This window comes from Macaca fascicularis, chromosome 19 (genome assembly GCF_037993035.2).
Source record: "Macaca fascicularis isolate 582-1 chromosome 19, T2T-MFA8v1.1".
Lineage (NCBI taxonomy): Eukaryota > Metazoa > Chordata > Mammalia > Primates > Cercopithecidae > Macaca > Macaca fascicularis.
In genome coordinates this window covers 45,377,227-45,395,383 of record NC_088393.1, presented here as the reverse complement: position 1 = coordinate 45,395,383, position 18,157 = coordinate 45,377,227, and the positions used below count along the sequence as shown (strand labels likewise).

The 18,157-nt window shown below is 52.8% G+C and overlaps 1 protein-coding gene across 6 annotated transcripts; it reads right to left on the bottom strand.

Moving 5' to 3' along the window:
- Positions 1 to 213: 213 nt before the first annotated feature.
- KCNK6 (potassium two pore domain channel subfamily K member 6) lies at positions 214 to 17,810 on the bottom strand. Of its 6 annotated transcripts, none has more exons than XM_074023441.1 (5): positions 17,685 to 17,810; positions 14,603 to 14,820; positions 4,339 to 4,734; positions 3,928 to 4,147; positions 2,748 to 3,089 (listed from the first exon to the last, which is right to left on the bottom strand). In XM_074023441.1, the coding sequence occupies exons 2-5, from the start codon at positions 14,694 to 14,696 to the stop codon at positions 3,047 to 3,049; spliced, it is 753 nt and encodes a 250-aa protein (XP_073879542.1). In that variant the 5' UTR covers positions 14,697 to 14,820; positions 17,685 to 17,810; the 3' UTR covers positions 2,748 to 3,046. The 6 variants fall into 6 exon arrangements, with proteins under 6 accessions (XP_073879541.1, XP_073879542.1, XP_073879544.1 ...); XM_074023443.1 differs by lacking the exons at positions 14,603 to 14,820; positions 17,685 to 17,810 and adding exons at positions 5,739 to 5,840; positions 13,396 to 13,495; XM_074023440.1 differs by lacking the exons at positions 2,748 to 3,089; positions 14,603 to 14,820; positions 17,685 to 17,810 and adding exons at positions 214 to 674; positions 13,396 to 13,803.
- Positions 17,811 to 18,157: the final 347 nt, after the last annotated feature.

Below are 18,157 nucleotides of genomic sequence, written 5' to 3'. Positions count from 1 at the left end.
TTTAGTACACACTTTTTTTCTTTTTTCTTTTCTTTTTTTTTTTTTTTTTTTTTTTGAGACGGAGTCTTGCTCTATCTCCCAGGCTGGAGTGCAATGGCATGATCTCGGCTAACTGCAACCTCCACCTCCCGGGTTCAAGTGATTCTCCTACCTCAGCCTCCCGAGTAGCTGTGATCACAGGCGCGTGCCACCACACCCAGCTAATTTTCTGTATTTTTAGTAGAGACGGGGTTTCACTGTGTTAGCCAGAATGGTCTTGATCTCCTGACCTCGTGATCTGCCTGCTTCGGCCTCCCAGAGTACTGGAATTACAGGCATGAGCCACTGTGCCTGGACCTTTTTTTTCTCCTGGGACAGGGTCTTGATCTGTAGCCCAGGCTGGAGTCCAGTGGTGTGATCATGACTCACTGCAGCCTCAACCTCCTAGGCTCAAGCAATCCTCCTGCCTCAGCCTCCTGAGTAACTGGGACTACAGGTATGCGCCACCACACCCAGCTCATTTTTAACATTTTCTGTAGAGGGGTCTTGCTATGTTAACATGTCCAGGCTGGTCTCCAACTCCCGGGCTCAAGCAATCCTCCTGCCTCAGCCTCCCAAAGTGTTGGGATTACGGCATGAGCCACTGTGCCTGGCTTTTTTAATGTCTTGGACCGAAAAGGACTTGCTTTTTTTTCCTGGAGGTATTTGGAAGGAAAAACAGTGAGAAATGACGCCAGCTCACATAGGCACCTAGCCGCCCTGAGATGACTTTAGCTCAAAGTCAACTGTGACATAGGTAAGGAACCGAGAAGGATGGGAGGCTGAGAAAGGGCTAGACAACAGATATTTCTGAGCTCCCACAGGAAAAGATGCCCAACCAAAACCTTGTTCAAATCCCAGTGTTGTACTTTCTGTGTGACCTTGGGCAAGTATTTAACGTCTCTGGATCTCCTTTCCTCATCTGTAAAATCTAGAGAATGTATCAGGGGCTTGGAATCGTGTCTGGCACATAGTATATCCAATATAAGTGTTTTCTTTTTTCTTTTTTTTTCTTTTTTGAGACAGGGTCTTGCTCTGTCACCCAAGCTGGAATGCAGTGGTGCAATCACAGCTCACTGCAGCCTTGACCTCCCAGGCTCAAGTGATCCTCCCACCTCAGCCTCCTGAGTAGCTGGGACCACAGGTGCACACCACCACACCCAGCTAATTTTTGTATGTTTTGTATTTTATGTTGCTCAGGCTGGTCTTGAACCCCTTGGCTCAGGCAATCCTCCTACCTCGGCCTCCCAAAGTGCTAGGATTTGCTAGGATTATAGGTGAGAGCCACTATGCCCAGCCCCTATGACCTCTTTTTTTTTTTTTGAGACAGAGTCTCTGTGTCACCCAGGCTGGAGTGCAGTGGTGCAATCTCGGCCCACTGCAGCCTCCATCTCCCGGGTTCAAGCAATTCTGTCTCAGCCTCCCAAGTAGCTAGGACTACAGGCGTGTGCACCACCACGCCCAGGTAATTTTTGTATTTTTAGTAGAGACGGGATTTCACCATGTTGGCCAGGCTGGTCTCGAACTCCTGTCCTCAGGTGATCCACCCGCCTTGGCCTCCCAAAGTGCTGGGATTACAGGTGTGAGACACCTGGCCTGCCTGCCTATGACCTCTTGATACACCCCTGGGTGTCCCTTTTGCCCCTCGCACCCACCATATACTAAAGCAGCCTCAGCATCTCCGATAAAACCTGCTCTTTCTCCCAGGTCCCCATCTCAGGGATAATTGGCCACTCCATGGGCCCTTCCCTAGCCGCATTCCTCCAGTCTGTGAGGCCTATGGCCTGTCCACCTGGCTTCTGAGTGTCCCCGCACCCACCCCTCCTCCCTTACATGGCTCAGCCCAGACCCATCATCTCCCTCTTCATTCCTGCCCCAGCCTCCCACAGGCACCCAGCCTCAGTCCCCCGTCTGCTCCACCTCTCCAGAGCAACTAGGGGAATCATCCTACAGCCCAAACCTAACCACGACCCTCTCCTACTCTAAACCCTTCCATGGCTCTCTAGGGCCCTCAGGAAAGAGACCAGGTTCCCTCGCTTGTCATTTAAGGACACTAAGGGGTGCTTGTGCCCACCCCTCTGTCCTCCTTCCCTCTTTCCCTCCATACCGTTCACAGTAAACTGCTTGTCAGAAGCTGGTGGCCAGCATGCTTTTCCATCTCCAGGCCTTTGCACACAGCTGCTCCCACCTGGCATGCCCTCTCCATGCCTTTTCTATTTGTCTACTGTTGGGACCTGGCTCAAATGCCTCAGCCCTTTTAAAATTTTAAATTTTTGTACAGATGGGGTCTTGCTATGATGGCCAGGCTGGTCTCAAACTCCTGGCCTCAAGCGATCTTCCCACCTTGGCCCTACCAAGGTGCTGGGATTATAGGACTGAGTCACTGCACCCGGTCTCTTTCTCTTTCTCTTTTTTCTTTTCTTTTCTTTTTCTTAGAGACAGGGTCTCACTCTGTCCCCCAGGCTGGAGTGCAGCAGTGGCGTCATAACTCACTGCAGCCTCAAACTCCTGGCCTCAAGTGATCCTTCCACCTCAGCCTCTGGAGTAGCCGGGATCACAGGCATGCACCACCACACCCAACTAATTTTTAGATTTTGTGGTTGTTGTTGAGATAAGGTCTCACTGTGTTGCCCAGGCTAGTCTCAAACTCCTGGCCTCAAGCGATCCTCCTTCCTCAGCCTTCCAAAGTGCTGGGCGTATAGGCGTGAGCCACCACACTCAGCCTGAAATCATCTTTTGAAGTTGTATTATGATGATTACCATTTTACAGATAAGGAAAGGAAATCAGAGAGGTAGGGTGACTGCCCAAGGACACAGGCCAGATAAGGCTAAGTTGGGATTTGAGCTCAACAAGGATGATTCCAGGGCCCAGGACACAACATACAATTAGCACAACATACAAATGGGGACAGCTCTTACAATGGTGTCAGGGTTACGGGCAGCACCTCCATGCCATTCAGATCTGGGCTTGGGTCCTATGTCCGTTTCCTGCCTGCCAGGCTGCTGAGGAAGAGTCTACCGCCTAGGCCTACACCAGGGCTCCCTCCATGGGTCCTGCTCCCTGGAGACACCTGAGAAAAATGAGTCAGGTACAACTTCTTCCCACCTATTTCTCATAGTTCAGGTCTTAGTTCGATGTCCCTTCCTCCAGGAAGTCCTCCCTGACCTTCTAGGCTGGATTGGGCCTAGTCCCTGTGCTTCTCCGACTTCAGCCCTGACCACTCTGCCTGTGCTTTTATCACCTCACCTCCTCCATTAAAGTCCTGCCCATTTTGGGCCATCACTGTCTGGGACAGGTCTGTCCACCTCACTGGACTGCAAGCTCCATAAGGGCAGTTCTCCACCCCCAACGATATCTCCAGCACTGTCTAGCACAGGGCCAGCGCACAGGAGGGGTTTAGGGGTGAATTCGTCTATTCTTCCCATTTGGCAGCTGAGGAAATCAAGGCTCAGAGAGGGTCAGTCACTTGTCCAGGGTGTAGTGACCAATCTGGTGCCTGAAATGAGGTCCGAGGCTGCAGCCCGGTAGAATCAGCAATTGACGAGTGGTTGGTTAATTGAGAGACACAGACAGAACATGAAAGAGAATGAGAAACAGAGACAGCAAGAGGGAAAGACAGAGACAGCGAGAACACCAGAGAGCCAGAGAGGCACAGTGTAAAGAGGATGAGAGAAAGGATGGAGAACAAGGTCATGTTGATGCCCAGTGGAGCCCGGGACATGGGGACAGGGAGTGCCGCCCCTCACATCCCAGCCAGATGCTGGGAAACAAAGGAGAGATGGTGGGCAGCAAGGCCTCAGGATCGCCTGCTGTGCTCGCAGACACTCCTGTACAGCCAGCTCTGGTCGCCTGGGCCCCTCAGTCCCAGGCCAGGCACACCCAAGGCTGGCAGAGCCTGCCCCAGCTACCTGGGGATGGAAGCGTAGTCGGTGTGGGAGCTGGCAGAGAGTTGCTGGTGCAACCCCGGCTGGGGGCCCAGGATGTCCACCCGATCGTCCTCATCCTCGTTGAAGCTGGCAGGGCACGGTGAGGGCAGCAGGATGAGCTCCGTGAGGCCGTGGAGGTCGGACACGTGGCGGAAGGTCTGTAGCACCAGCACCATGGCCACCAGGCCCAGGAAGAGGTAGACTGTGGAGGCAGAGGAGGGGCATAGGTCATCCTGGGGCTCAGATCTTCCTGGCGGGGCCGTGGTTCTACTGGACCCTGCGGGGTGGGGTTGGATCCCTTTTGGAAGTCCCAGAGTGGGACTGTGTGCCTTTAACTCCCCCAGGGACAGGGCTAGGTCCTCCTCAAAGCCCCGCCCTAGCTTCCCAGCTCACCTGTGACCAGCACCTTGTAGAGGGCCCGGTAGGGCTGGCCAGGGGCTTCCCCGGGCACGTAGTCGCCCAGGCCAATGGTGGACAGAGAGATAAAGCAGAAGTAGAAGGCATCTAGGAAGCTCCAGGCCTCCTCCAGGTGGGCGAAGATCGCAGCCGGCACCAGAAAGCAGATGGTCACTACGACCCCCAGCAGGGCCACCAAGTGCCAGCAGGCCGCCCGCCGGGGGTCCCAGCCCCAACGCATGCTCAGCCAAGACAGGGGCGCGTGAGTCAGCAGCAGCGACAGGCGCTGCGCTGACGCAGTCAGCAGCAGCATAGTGGTCGGCACGCCCAGGAGCGCGAAGGCAATGGAGAAGGCCTTGCCCGCGTCAGTCAGTGGCGTTGTGTACCCATAGCCTAGGGGAGTAAAGAGAGTAAAGGGGAAATCTTTTTCTTTTTAGAGATGGGGGGATCACTCTGTCACCTAGGCTGGAGTGCAGTGGTGCCATCATAGCTCACTGCAGTCTTGAACTCCTGGACCCAAGTGATCCTCCCACCTCAGCCTCCCAAGTAGCTGGGACTACAGGCACTGTCCAGCACGCCCAGTTGATTTTAAATTTTTTTGTAGAGATGGGGTCCTACTCTGTTGCCCAGGCTAGTCTTGAGCTTCTGGGCTCTAGTGATCCTCCTGCCTTTGCCTTACAAGGTGTTGGAAGGGGACTGTGTGGAGTTACAGATCTAGCCCCCAGGACCTAGCCAGGGAAAATCCTTCTGCCCACTCAACACCTCCACCGAGATATCTATGGACACACACCTAGACCTGATTTCATCCCAAACCTGCCTCTCCCCACATTCCCTCCTGTCCCAGGTGATGGCACCTCTGTCCTTCGACGTTCAGTCCAAGAGCCTTGCCTTCATCCCTGACGCCCTCGTCACTCATGCCACACTCCATCTGTCAGTGAAGCCTATTATCTCAACCTTCAAATAGACCCAGAACCCAATTACTTCTCCCCCACCTGGTCCCATGGCCCCTACCCTGGTCCTGTCCACCACAGCAGCCTCCTCCTGGGTCTCCCTTCCCCAACCCCAGCCCCTACAATCTGTTCAGCCAGCAGAGCCTGCCAACACCTGAGTTCAGTCATGCCCCTGCCCTGCCCAGAGCCCCTCTGTGGCCCCATCTCACTCAGGTAAAAGGAAAGAGTGCTCATCATGACCCGTGAAGCCCCACAGGGTCCACCGGGGCAGCACGCTCCCACCCCACGGCCATTGCACCGGCTGCTCCTTCCCCAAAGAATGCTCCCCTCTCTCCTCTCCAGGTCTTCTTCATCCAAATGTCACCTTCTCAGTGAGGCCTTCCCTTGACCACCCTAAATGGTAACATCCTCTTACCCAACGCTTTTTTTTCCCATAGCACTTAATACCTTCTAGCACGCTCTATGGTTTACCGTCTTCTCATAGGCTGCCAGTTCAGCAAAGCAGGAGGTTCTGTGTGTTTCATCACTGCTGTGGGCACTCGATTAGTACTTGTCAAAACAAAGAATGAAGGGTGCAGGCTGTTGCCTGGCTCTGAGCTTCAGTTTGCCCTATTCTAAAATGGGTGAGACAATGGGCCAGGCGTGGTGGCTCACGCCTGTAATCCCAGCACTTTGGGAAGCCAAGAGAGCAGGTCACCTGAGGTCAGGAGTTCGAGACCAGCCTGGCCAACATGGTGAAACTCTGTCTCTACCAAAAAGTACAAAAATTAGCCGGGTATTGTGGCATATGCCTGTAATCCCAGCTACTTGGGGGCTGAGGTGGGGGAATCGCTTAATGCCAGGAGACAGAGGTTGCAGTGAGCCAAGATTGCACCATTGTGCCCCAGAGTGAGACTCTGTCTCAAAAAAATAAAAATAAAAAAGGAAAATCGGTGTGACAAGCCCCCCTGGGCTCCCAAAGGACTGTGGGAACACAATAAGCTCGGTGTGGGTATGAATTCTGTAAGCAGAAATATGATCAAGGGGAATTCAGCTGTTGGTGGGACTGACTCACTTTGGCAAAGTGTAATTTATTTATTTTTGAGATGGAGTTTCGCTCTTGTTGCCCAGGCTAGAGTGCAATGGGGCGATCTTGGCTCCCTGCAACCTCTGCCTCCCAGGTTCAAGTGATTCTCCTGCCTCAGCCTCCCGAGTAGCTGGGACTACAGGCATGCGCCACCACGCCTGGCTAATTTTATATTTTTAGTATTTTGGCCAGGTTGGTCTCAAACTCCTGACCTCAGGTGATCCACCTGCCTCGGCCTCCCAAAGTGCTAGGATTACAGGTGTGAGCCACCACACCCAGCCCCGTTTTTTTATATACTCAAAAGAACCTAAAGCAGGGTCTCAAAGGGATATCTGTATCTGTATACCCATGTTCATAACAGCATTATTCACAATAACTAAACCTCAGAAGCAACACGTTTCCATCTACGGATTAATGAATAAGTAAAATGTGGTTTACGCATACAGTGGGATGTTATGTAGCCTTAAAAAGGAAGGAAATTCTGACACATGATACAACATGGATGAACGTTAACGACATTATGCTCAGTGAAACAAACCAGTCATAAAAGGACAGACACTGTATTATTCTATACAAAGTAGTTAGTCAACTTCAGAGACAGAAAGTAGAATGGTGGTTGCCAGGGGCTAGGGAAAAGGGCGAATGGGCAGTTAGGGTTTAATGGGTATAGAATTTCAGTTCTGCAAGATGAAAACAGTTCCAGAGGCTGGGCGCCAGGGCTCACGCCTATAATCCCAGCACTTTGGGAGGCCTAGGCGGGCAGATTATGAGGTCAGGAGTTCAAGACCAGCCTGACCAATATGAAACCCTGTCTCTACTAAAACTGCAAAAATTAGCCGGGCATAGTGGCTTGCGCCTGTAGTCCCAGCTACTCGGGAGGCTGAGTCAGAAGAATCACTTTAACCTGGGAGGCGGAGGTTACAGTGAGCCGAGATTGTGCCACTGCACTCCAGTCTGTGTGACAGAGCAAGACTCCGTCTCAAAAAAAAAAAGTTTTAGAGATGGATGGTGGTGGAGAGTGATTTGAGTTGAGCAATAACTCCATCTCCCATGTGGCATGGCCAGCCTCGTATCTATTAAAAAAAAAAAAAGATGAAGGTGATGGTAACAATATGAATGTACTTAATGTCACCGAACTGTACCCTTAAAAATGACTAAGATGGTACTTTTTTTGTTGTTGTTGTTGAGACGGAGTCTCGCTCTGTCGCCCAGGCTGGAGTGCAGTGGCCGGATCTCAGCTCACTGCAAGCTCCGCCTCCCGGGTTTACGCCAATCTCCTGCATCAGCCTCCCAAGTAGCTGGGACTACAGGCGCCCGCCACCTCGCCCGGCTAGTTTTTGTATTTTTTTTTTTTTTTAGTAGAGACGGGGTTTCACTGTGTTAGCCAGGATGGTCTCGATCTCCTGACCTCGTGATCCGCCCGTCTTGGCCTCCCAAAGTGCTGGGATTACAGGCTTGAGCCACCGCGCCCGGCCAAGATGGTACTTTTTATGTTATGTATATTTTACTACAATAAAAAAATTGGGAAAAGAAATGATCCCAGCTGGGCAATGGTGGTTCACACCTGTAATCCCAGCCCTCTGGGGGGCTGAGGTGGGAGGATCACTTGAGCCCAGGAATTTGAGACTAGCCTGGGCAACACAGGAAGACCCTATCTCTACTTTAAAAAATAATAACAATAATAATAATAATAAAAAGGCTCCCTCTGGGTCTTAGCTGGCTACATGGCCTTTTGGAATAAGGACATTCCCTTCCCGCTTGCAGAGCCAGGTGTGGTTCTGCAACTAATTTCTGGCCACTGAGGTATTCATGAAAGAGTCAGGCAACTTCCAGGAAGGGTCCTTAAGGAGCGAGGGATGCCAGTCTCCCTTCTTTCCTCCCTCCTCTTGCTGGCTGGAGCACAGACATGGAGGCTGGAGCTACACAGCCATCTTGGACCATTAGGTGACCTTGGGAATGGAAGTTGCGCAGAGGAGTTAGGCAGGAACACCAGGGTTTTGCTGAGAAGGAGTCCTAGGTCTCTGACCATGCAGTACCACTTGGACTGACTATCTGGAATGTGAACAAGAAATACACTTCTTATTTAAGCAACTGTAATTTGAGGTGTATCACGTATGACTCCAACCCTTATTAATACAAGGGTTTTTGATGGGGAAACTCCAGCAGCCTAGAAGGTTTGCAAATGACATGAAATCCTTATAAATAGGCCGGGTGAGGTGGCTCATTCCTATAATCCCAGCACTTTGGGAGGCCGAGGTGGGAGGATTACTTGAGCCCAGGAGTTCAACACCAGCAGAGTTGGTAACATAGGAAGACCCTGTCTCTATAAAAAAAAATAATAATAATAAAAGAGAAATCTTTATAGACAAATCATAGAGTTTGATACATGTTTTTTTTTTTTTGGTTTTTTTTTTTTTTTTTTTTTTTTTGAGACGGAGTCTCGCTCTGTCGCCCAGGCTGGAGTGCAGTGGCCGGATCTCAGCTCACTGCAAGCTCCGCCCTCGGGTTCACGCCATTCTCCTGCCTCAGCCTCCCAAGTAGCTGGGACTACAGGCACCCGCCACCTCGCCCGGCTAGCTTTTGTATTTTTAGTAGAGACAGGGTTTCACCATGTTAGCCAGGATGGTTTCGATCTCCTGACCTCGTGATCCACCCTCTCGGCCTCCCAAAGTGCTGGGATTACAGGCTTGAGCCACCGCGCCCGGCCAAATCATAGAGTTTGAAAAGCATGGGGCCTGTGAGCCTCAAGTTACTATTTCAAAGAGCTGAGTCCAAAACAGTGTTTTGCCATTTACTCCCTGCATGACTTTGGCCAAATGACTCCTCCCCTCTGAGCCTCAGTTCCCTATTCCGCAAAAATGGGCTTGTTAAGTAGTACCTTCCTGGCTGGGCAAGGTGGCTTACACCTGTAATTCCAGCACTTTGGGAGGCCAAGGCAGGAGAACCGCTTGAGCCTAGGAGGATTTCGAGACCAGCCTGGGCAACCTAAGGAGACAACCTTCTACAAAAAAAAAAAAAAAAAAAAATTAGCTGGGCGCAGTAGCATGCACCCACGGTTCCAACTACTCAGGAGGCTGAGGTGGGAGGCTCACTTAAGCCCAAGAGGTGAAGGCTGCAGTGAGCTATGACTGCGCCACTGCACTCTAGCCTGGGTGACAGAGCGAGGCCCTGTCTCAAAAACAACAAACAATCCCTTCCTCAAATGTGGTAGTAATCCTACCAGGTTGGGATAGGGCATAGCGCCTAGCAAGAGCGTGGAAAGAGTTACAAGGATTGCAATGCTCACTTCCTCTCTCCAATTCCCAGTTCCGGGTAGGACTACCCGCTTCCTCCTGCCTCAAGTGCAGCAAGGCTGCCCGGATCAATTCCAGGGCCAAGACTTGGGCCTATGACCAAATGAAGGGCATTGTGGGAAGAGGTCTCTCTGAATCATGTTTAATTGGTTTTCCATTTCTCCAGATGTATTCAAGGCTTCGCCCACAATGAAAACAGTCAACATTAACTCAGTAAACATCAGTCATTACCAGTGCTTCACACGGACAAAGACTCCCTCCTTGACTACACTTCCGTCTGACTCCTAAGTCCTTAAGTAGGCCCAGTTTTAGCAAGAATCCTACAAGCCACCCTCCCCGATATCTGATCAAATTCCTCATCCACCACTCTTTTGTTTGTTTGTTTGTTTGTTTGTTTTTTGAGACAGAGTCTCCCTCTGTGGCCCAGGCTGGAGTGCAGTGGCCGGATCTCGGCTCACAGCAAGCTCCGCCTCCTGGGTTCACGCCATTCTCCGGCCTCAGCCTCCCCAGTAGCTGGGACTACAGGCGCCCGCCACCTCACCTGGCTAGTTTTTTTGTATTTTTTTTTTTTTTAGTAGAGACGGGGTTTCACCATGTTAGCCAGGATGGTCTGAATCTCCTAACCTCGTGATCCGCCAGCCTCGGCCTCCCAAAGTGCTGGGATTACAGACATGAGCCACCGCGCCCGGCCTGTTTTTTGTTTTTTTGAGACAGAGTCTCACTCTGTTGCCCTGGTTGGAGTGCAGTGGCATGATCTCAGCTTATTGCAACCTCTGCCTCCCAGGTTCAAGTGATTCTCCTGCCTCAGCCTCCCGAGTAGCAGGAATTACAGGCACCTGCCACAACGCTTGGTTGATTTTTGTATTTTTAGTAGATGGGGTTTCACCATGTTGGTCAGGCTGGTCTCAAACTCCTAACCTCAGGTGATCTGCCCACCTCGGCCTTCCAAAGTGCTGGGATTACAGGCATGAGCCACTGCACCTGGCCCTCATCTACCCCCTCTTGATATCTAAGTCCTTGGCCTGTCTTTTTTTTTTTTTTTTTTTTTTTTTTTTTTTGAGACGGAGTCTCGCTGTGTCTCCCAGGCTGGAGTGCAGTGGCGTGATCTCGGCTCACTGCAAGCTCCGCCTCCCGGGTTCACGCCATTCTCCCGCCTCAGCCTCCCAAGTAGCTGAGACTACAGGCGCCCGCCACCACGCCCGGCTAGTTTTTTGTATTTTTATTTTTATTTTATTTATTTATTTATTTTTTTTGAGACGGAGTCTCGCTCTGCCACCCAGGCTGGAGTGCAGTGGCCGGATCTCAGCTCACTGCAAGCTCCGCCTCCCGGGTTTACACCATTCTCCGGCCTCAGCCTCCCGAGTAGCTGGGACTACAGGCGCCCGCCACCTCGCCCGGCTAGTTTTTTGTATTTCTTAATAGAGACGGGGTTTCACCGTGTTAGCCAGGATGGTCTCGATCTCCTGACCTCGTGATCCGCCCGCCTCGGCCTCCCAAAGTGCTGGGATTACAGGCTTGAGCCACCGCGCCCGGCCCCTTGGCCTGTCTTTAGCAAGAATCTTGTTAAGCTGAGTTTAGCAAGAATCCCCCTACCCCAATGTCTCTCCTCTTAGTATTCTTCTATCCACTGACTCCCTTATTCTACTTGTTAGCCGTAAATCTCCAGCTGTGTTTGCTATATTCAGTCTCTCTGGCCTTTGCAATGGTCTCTCCTCTACCACAATAACTTTCCGTTTTTAACAAGTGTTAGCATATTTTTTTTCTTTTACAACACACACAGCATCCTTCTTCTAAGTAGTGTGGTCTGTTGGCTAGCAGCATGGGAGTCTGCAGCCTGATGGCCTTGACTAAATCTCCACTCTATGCCATCTTTGCTGTGTGATCTTGGGAAAGTTACCGAACTTCTCTAGGCCTCGGTTTCCATGGCTAAAAATATAGAGCCTATAAAGGTGCCTGCCTCACAAGGCTGTTGTGATGATTAAGTGAGTTAAAGCATGCACTGGCAAGTCCTCTGTCAGGCTATTGCTATTACAGGGAAATGGGGAGTGTTATTATCTCCATTTTAGCAACGGGGGAGGACACTGAAGCCTGGCAATGAGCCGTGGCTGAGCAGGGATGCGGCCGGGCTGTGCCTGACTGTGTCTGGCTTCCCTCACCTGCCCTGCCAGGGATGACTTCTTAGAAGCCAAGATCGGGGAAGAGGCAGGAAGCGCGCACATGACCCAGGGAAGCTCAGAAGCAGGTCGGGCCGCCCTGGCAGCGTGGGCAGGCCCCAGGGGAGGTCAGCTAATGAGAAGTCCCCCAGCTCTGCTGCCAGGGGACCAAAAGCAAAAGCTGCCCCCTATTGCTGGTCGGGAGGGGGAGTTAGGAGTCTGGGCTAGCCCTGCGCCAGCCTCCTCTCCTCAACAAATCCCCAACAAAGAAATAAAGAGGAAGTCTGGGGGCTGAGAAGGGGCTGGGGGAGCAGCAGAGCCTGGCAACAAAGAGATTTCCCAAGTCTGGCTTCTCAGGGTTTCCCAAAACTCGGGGTTCCTCCACTGTGGGTCCATTTGACACATCCCTAGCTGGGGCTGCTGAATTGGGAGTCCCAGGTCCAGAGGGAACAGGTGGTGTCCCTATTGGGAGGAAAACCCTGCACTGAGGGTGACCCCATATGGGGGAGATGTCAAGATGGGGTGGGGTACGTAGGGATGGCTTTTGTGTCTGGGGTCAGAGTTGCCTGCTGGGGAGTGTGGGGCCAGGAGAGGGACGGGGGTCTGGAGCAGAGGCCTAGGTCCAGAGGGGCAGGAGTCCCAGATGGTGGTGCCAGGTCCTTGCTGAGGAATCTCTGCTGGGAGGGAGGTCTTTAGTGAGGACACCCTGAGAGGTCTGGAGATTTAGGGTCCTCGCTGGGGCGCCAGGGTCAGGAGAAGGTTGAGATGGGGTTTCTCCAGGGGGGTTTCCCAGAAAGACATATCTGGAGGGTCAGGAGACATGGCAAGGGTGGCAGACCCAGACTAGAGATAAAGTCAGGGGTCCTGGCATGGTTGGGATCTGGGTCCAGAGGGAGCAAAGATCTCCTTTGGAGGGCAGAGGATCCTAGGTCCTTGCTGGAGATCTCTGAGGACAGTCCTAGGCTTAGAGGGGACTGGACAGACCCGGGTCACCAGGAGGATTAAGACCGGGGAATGGAGTCCCAGTGCAGTGGCTCACGCCTGTAATGCCAGCACTTTGGGAGGGCGAGGCGGGCTGATCACCTGGGGTCAGGAGTTCGAGACTAGCCTGGCCAACTGATGAAACTCCACTAAAAATACAAAAATTAGCCAGGCATGGTGGTATGTGCCTGTAATCCCAGCTACTGGGCAGGCTGAAGCAGGAGAATAACTTGAAACCGGTAAGCAGAGGCTGCAGTGATCGGAGATCGTGCCACTGCACTCCAGCCTGGGCGACACAGTGAGCCCTGTCTCAAAAGAAGAAAAAGAAAAAAGACCGAGGAACGGGGTCCCTGCAAAGGATGTTCTCTGCAAAGGTACTCTGAGGGGAGCTGGGTGTTTCCTACTTAGGAGGAAGGGCTCGGACTTGGGCTCCCGGAGCAGAGCGGATATCATGAGCGTGGGTCCCGGGTCCTCACGGGGGTCTTTTCAGGGGATCCGAAGCCCAGAGGGGATTGGAATAAGGGTATTCGTGAGGGTTCTAGGGTCCTCAGGGGGTAAGGATGAAGTGGGGATCCCGGTCCTCGCCGCCTTGCGGGGCGGCGCTTACCTACCCACGGTGGTGACCAGCGTGCTGGCGAAGAAGAGAGCAGAGGCGAAGTCCCAGGCAGGGTCCGAGGCGTTGGCGGACCCCGAAGCGTTGGCAAGCACTACGCGCCCCAGCCGTCCGGCCGCCAACACTCGTTCCACGAAGGCGTCCAGGGCAGGGGCCGCCACACATGGGCTGCGCTGCAGCAGCTGCGCCCGCAGTGTCTCCAGCTCGGCTCGGAGCTGGGCTTCGTGCGGCCCCTCCAGCCGCGCCACCAGCAGCGCGCCCAGCACCAGGTACGCGACGTATACGGCCAGCGCGCCCGCCAGGAGCGCGCCCCTCCGCATGGCGCCCGCCGGGACCCCGCGAGCCCGGGGTGGCCCCGCTGACGTGGCCCCCGCCTCCGGACCGTCTGGCACCTAGTTTCAGTTCCGGGAGTGCTAGAGGCGCGGCCGCAGAAGCCCCAAGAGGAAGAGGAAAAAGGGGAGGTGGGGGGCGGCGACGGAGGAATGCCCCGCCTCCGGGAAACTGAGGCACGCCCAACTGCCAGGTGTTAGTTCAGAGAGGGTGGAGCCCAGCGCTCCCAGACCCAGGAGACCAACGGGATGGAAAAGGTGGAAGCAGTCCTCTCTTCCCCTCATTCCTTCCTTCTCGTCCTCCTGCAAGGCTGGTTCACTATGTTAGAGGAATCTGAACTTTCCTTTCAGGTCGCAGGCCGAGGAGTCGCCCCCTACCGCGCACAGCAGCTAAGGTTGTGCACTGCATCAGGGCGCGCGGCTGACGGAGCAAAGGGGCAAACTGAAATCCAATTCTTAGGCCGGACGCGGTGGCTCAAGCCTGTAATCCCAGCACTTTGGGAGGCCGAGACGGGCGGATCACGAGGTCAGGAGATCGAGACCATCCTGGCTAACACAGTGAAACCCCGTCTCTACTAAAAATACAAAAACTTAGCCGGGCGAGGTGGCAGGCGCCTGTAGTCCCAGCTACTTGGGAGGCTGAGGCAGAAGAATGGCGTGAACCCGGGAGGCGGAGCTTGCAGTGAGCTGAGATCCGGCCACTGCACTCCAGCCTGGGTGACAGAGCGAGACTCCGTCTCAAAAAAAAAAGAAAAAAGAAATCCAATTCTCGCTCCATTCGCCAAGTCGTGTGCCTTGGAGTGGGAACAGCGGGCACCACAGGGTCAGGTGTCCCCTGTGCCCGCGTGGACAGAGTGGGAATCCTCAGCTACTCACCAAATCTTTGTTCAGTGCCCATTTTGTGCCGACCCCTCGCTGGATGATCCTGGAGACTCAGTAATGATGAGACGGTCCTGTGCCATGCATCCATGGGGCTCCCAGTCTAACTGGGAGACAGACACAAGAGCGACCCACACCTGATGTCCCAGCTACTCGGGAGGCTGAGGTCGGAGGATTGCGTGAGCCCAGGAGTTCGAGGCTGCAGTGAGCTATGCCTGGAAGAGAGAGTGAGACCCCATCTCTAAAAAAAGAAAGAAAGAGTCCAGAGGAAGCAACCAACCATGCCTAGGGAGGTCAAGAGAGCTTCCTGAGGAAGGGGCTAGCTGAGCTGAAGCATGAAGGATGAATGGAAACGAGCCAGGTGGAATCACAAATACATGCCTCTATTTAAGAGGAAAGCTTTCCTTCTGTGCCCCTCCTGTAAATCTCTCCACTTCTGACTCCAGCCAGAACTCAGGGCCTTCCTGAGAGCCTTTCGGAGGGCAGCCCAGAGTCCTGACCCCATCTGACTGGCAGAGGAGTGGGGCTTGGGGCTCAGCTCAGACATGCCCCAGGTGGTTCTATTAAAGAGCTGGCAGATCACGGGGCAGAGCCCAACTTGGGGTTGACAATCCAGAAGTAGAGGCACCTGATAATAGAAACAGTAACACAGTAGGTGCCAGTGATGGAAGGCTTACATTCTGCCAGGCCCTGTGGACACCTGAACTCGCACTGAATTCTCAACTGCCCCCTCCCCCGCTGCCCCCTCCCAGTATGATTCCCACCAAACAGATGAGAAAGTTTAGGCTTAAAAATGAAGTAGTCATTTGAGACCAGCTTGGGCAACATGGAAAAACCCATCTCGACAAAAAATACAAAAATTAGCCAAGCAGGGTGGCATGCGCCTGTAGTCCCAGCTACTTGGGAGGCTGAGGCAGGAGGATCGATTGAGCCCAGGAATTAGAGGCTGTAATGAGTTACGATCACATCACTGCACTCCAGTATGGGTGATGGAGTGAGACCCTGCCTCAAAAAAATAAAAAGTAGTAGTCACATAATTGGTAAAGGGTGAACATGAGGCCAGCGGGAAGCCAATGAACTTGCTTTTTTTGTTTTTTGTTTTTTTTGAGACAAGAGTCTTGCTCTGTCTCCCAGGCTAGAGTGCAATGGCATAATCTCGGCTCACTGCAACCTCTGCCTCCTGGGTTCAAGCAATTTTCCTGCCTCAGCCTCCCAAGTCACTGGAATTATAGGTGCCTGTCACAACACCCAGCTAATTTTTGTATTTTGAGTAGAGACAGGGTTTCGCCATGTTGGCCAGCATGGTCTCGAACTGACCTCAGGCGATCTGCCCGCCTTGGCCTCCCAAAGTGCTCGGATTACAGGCGTGATCCGCCGTACCTGGCAGCTTGCTTTATTAATTAAAAACATATATATAAGGCTGGGCGCGGTGACTCACGCCTGTAATCTCAGCGCTTTGGGAGGCCGAGGCAGGTGGATCACCTGAGGTCAGGAGTTCGAGACCAGCCTGGCCAACACGGCAAAACCCCATCTCTACTAAAAATACAAAAAATTAGCCAGGTATGGTGGCGCATAACTGTAATCCCAGCTACTCGGGAGGCTGAAGCAGGAGAATCGCTTGAACCCAGGAGGCAAAGGTTGCAGTGAGCCGAGATCGCACCACTGCACTCCAGCCTGGGCAACAGAGCAAGACTCCATCTCAAAAAAAAAAAAAAATTATAGAAGAGATGTATCTGGAGCAACCAGAGCAAGAGAGAGGGCTGAGGATGAGGAGAAAATGGTGTTGGAGCCCAGGGGACAGAGGCTAAATCAGAGGTGAAGAAGAATGCGAGAATTTGGCTGGGTGCGGTGGCTCAAGCCTGTAATCCCAGCACTTTGGGAGGCCGAGATGGGCGGATCACGAGGTCAGGAGATCGAGACCATCCTGGCTAACACAGTGAAACCCCGTCTCTACTGAAAAATACAAAAAACTAGCCGGGCGAGGTCGTGGGCGCCTGTAGTCCCAGCTACTCAGGAGGCTGAGGCAGGAGAATGGCGTGAACCCAGAAGGCGGAGCTTGCAGTGAGCTGAGATCCGGCCACTGCACTCCAGCCTGGGCAAGAGAGCCAGACTCCGCCTCAAAAAAAAAAAAAAAAGAATGCGAGAATTTCACTCACAAAAAGGAACAACAGTGGAGCCAGGACTCATCACTGAGAAACCAGGAGCAGGCCTTAGGGTCCCCAAAAAGACAATGTCTCAGAGGAGGAAGGGGAAGCCACAGCGATAGGGTCACTTGCTGACATCCTTCCGGATGTGCTATCGCTGCGCAGAAGTAACTTCCACCACTATGTTTTCCTGAGATAAGTCGGGGAGTCTGAGAGGGAGAGAAAGGGGGAGACTGAGGGGCAGAGAGGGGAGAGACTAAGGACGCTTGGTTGGCAGGGCTCTTCACTTGCAGGTGCACCTGTGTGCTATGAGTTGCTGGGGGTTGTAGAATGCTTTTGGTGGACAGAGGGAACCAGGTTGCAATGTGAGAACATTTTTATGAATTTCTGGGAAACTGCCTTAAGATGTCTTCCAAGAGAGACACCTGGTTCTTCTCACCTAACTTGTTGGATTTCCTTTTCTCACTGTAAATATTCACTTTAAGGCTGGGCACTGTGGCTCATGTCTGTCATCCTAACGCTTTAGGAGGCTGAAGCAGGAGGATGGCTTGAGCCCAGGAATTCGAGACCAGCCTGGGCAATATAGCAAGATCCTGTTTTGACTAAAAATTAGCTGGGCATGGTGGTGCATGCCTGTGGTCCCAGTTACTGGGGAGGCTGAGGCAGGAGGATCACTTGAGCCCAGGGGGTCCGAGGCAGCCTGGGAAACAGAGCAAGACCCTGTCTCAAAATAAATAAATAATTACTTTAATACCTAAGGGCTGTCAAAAATTGTATAAGCCCCTACAACTCCTATTAGCCCCTCAGGAACACAAATGTTTCTCTTTTCCCTGCTCCAAAGCCTTCTCTGGCTCTCCAGTGCTCTCAACGACCCAAATTGAACGCCTGTCTGTAGAGAACTGCATTTCCCATCGACCCTTTCGCTCGATATTTACATTTTAAAAAATGTTTTGTAGCGATGGAGATCTTGCTGTTGCCCAGGCTGGTCTCGAACTCCTGGGCTCAAGCGATCCTCGGCCTTCCAGAGTGCTGAGATTACAGGCATAAGTCACTGCGCTTGGCTAAATTAAAACAAAAAACAAAAAAACAAAACAACAGAACAAAAAAAAAAAAACAACTTTGTAGGGATGAGGTGGGGCGAGGTCACTATGTTGCTCAGGCTAGTCTCGAACCCCTGGGCTCAAGCCATCCTCCCGCCTCGGCCTACCAAAGTGCTGGAGTTACCGGCGTGAGCCCCCGCAAAGGGCAGACACAGTCACTTTCTGTCATGGCAGACACCGCCTCCTCCTGGGGTTGTTCCCGGCCCCGCCCTCCTGCCCCTCAGGCCCTGACTCGCTTTACAGCAGGAGCCCAGTAACCCAGTCTCCGCCTCTTACGGAAGGCACCGCCCACTCGCCAAGGCCTCCGT

Excerpts from the sequence above, each read along its gene's own strand:
- KCNK6 (XM_074023439.1), bottom strand. The coding sequence starts at position 13,717 with ATGCGGAGGGGCGCGCTCCTGGCGGGCGCGCTGGCCGTATACGTCGCG. Across the intron at positions 4,735-13,395 it reads CACGCTGGTCACCACCGTGG|GCTATGGGTACACAACGCCA; the intron begins GTAGGTAAGCGC and ends TTACTCCCCTAG. Across the intron at positions 3,090-3,927 it reads GACTACGCTTCCATCCCCAG|GTGTCTCCAGGGAGCAGGAC; the intron begins GTAGCTGGGGCA and ends CATTTTTCTCAG.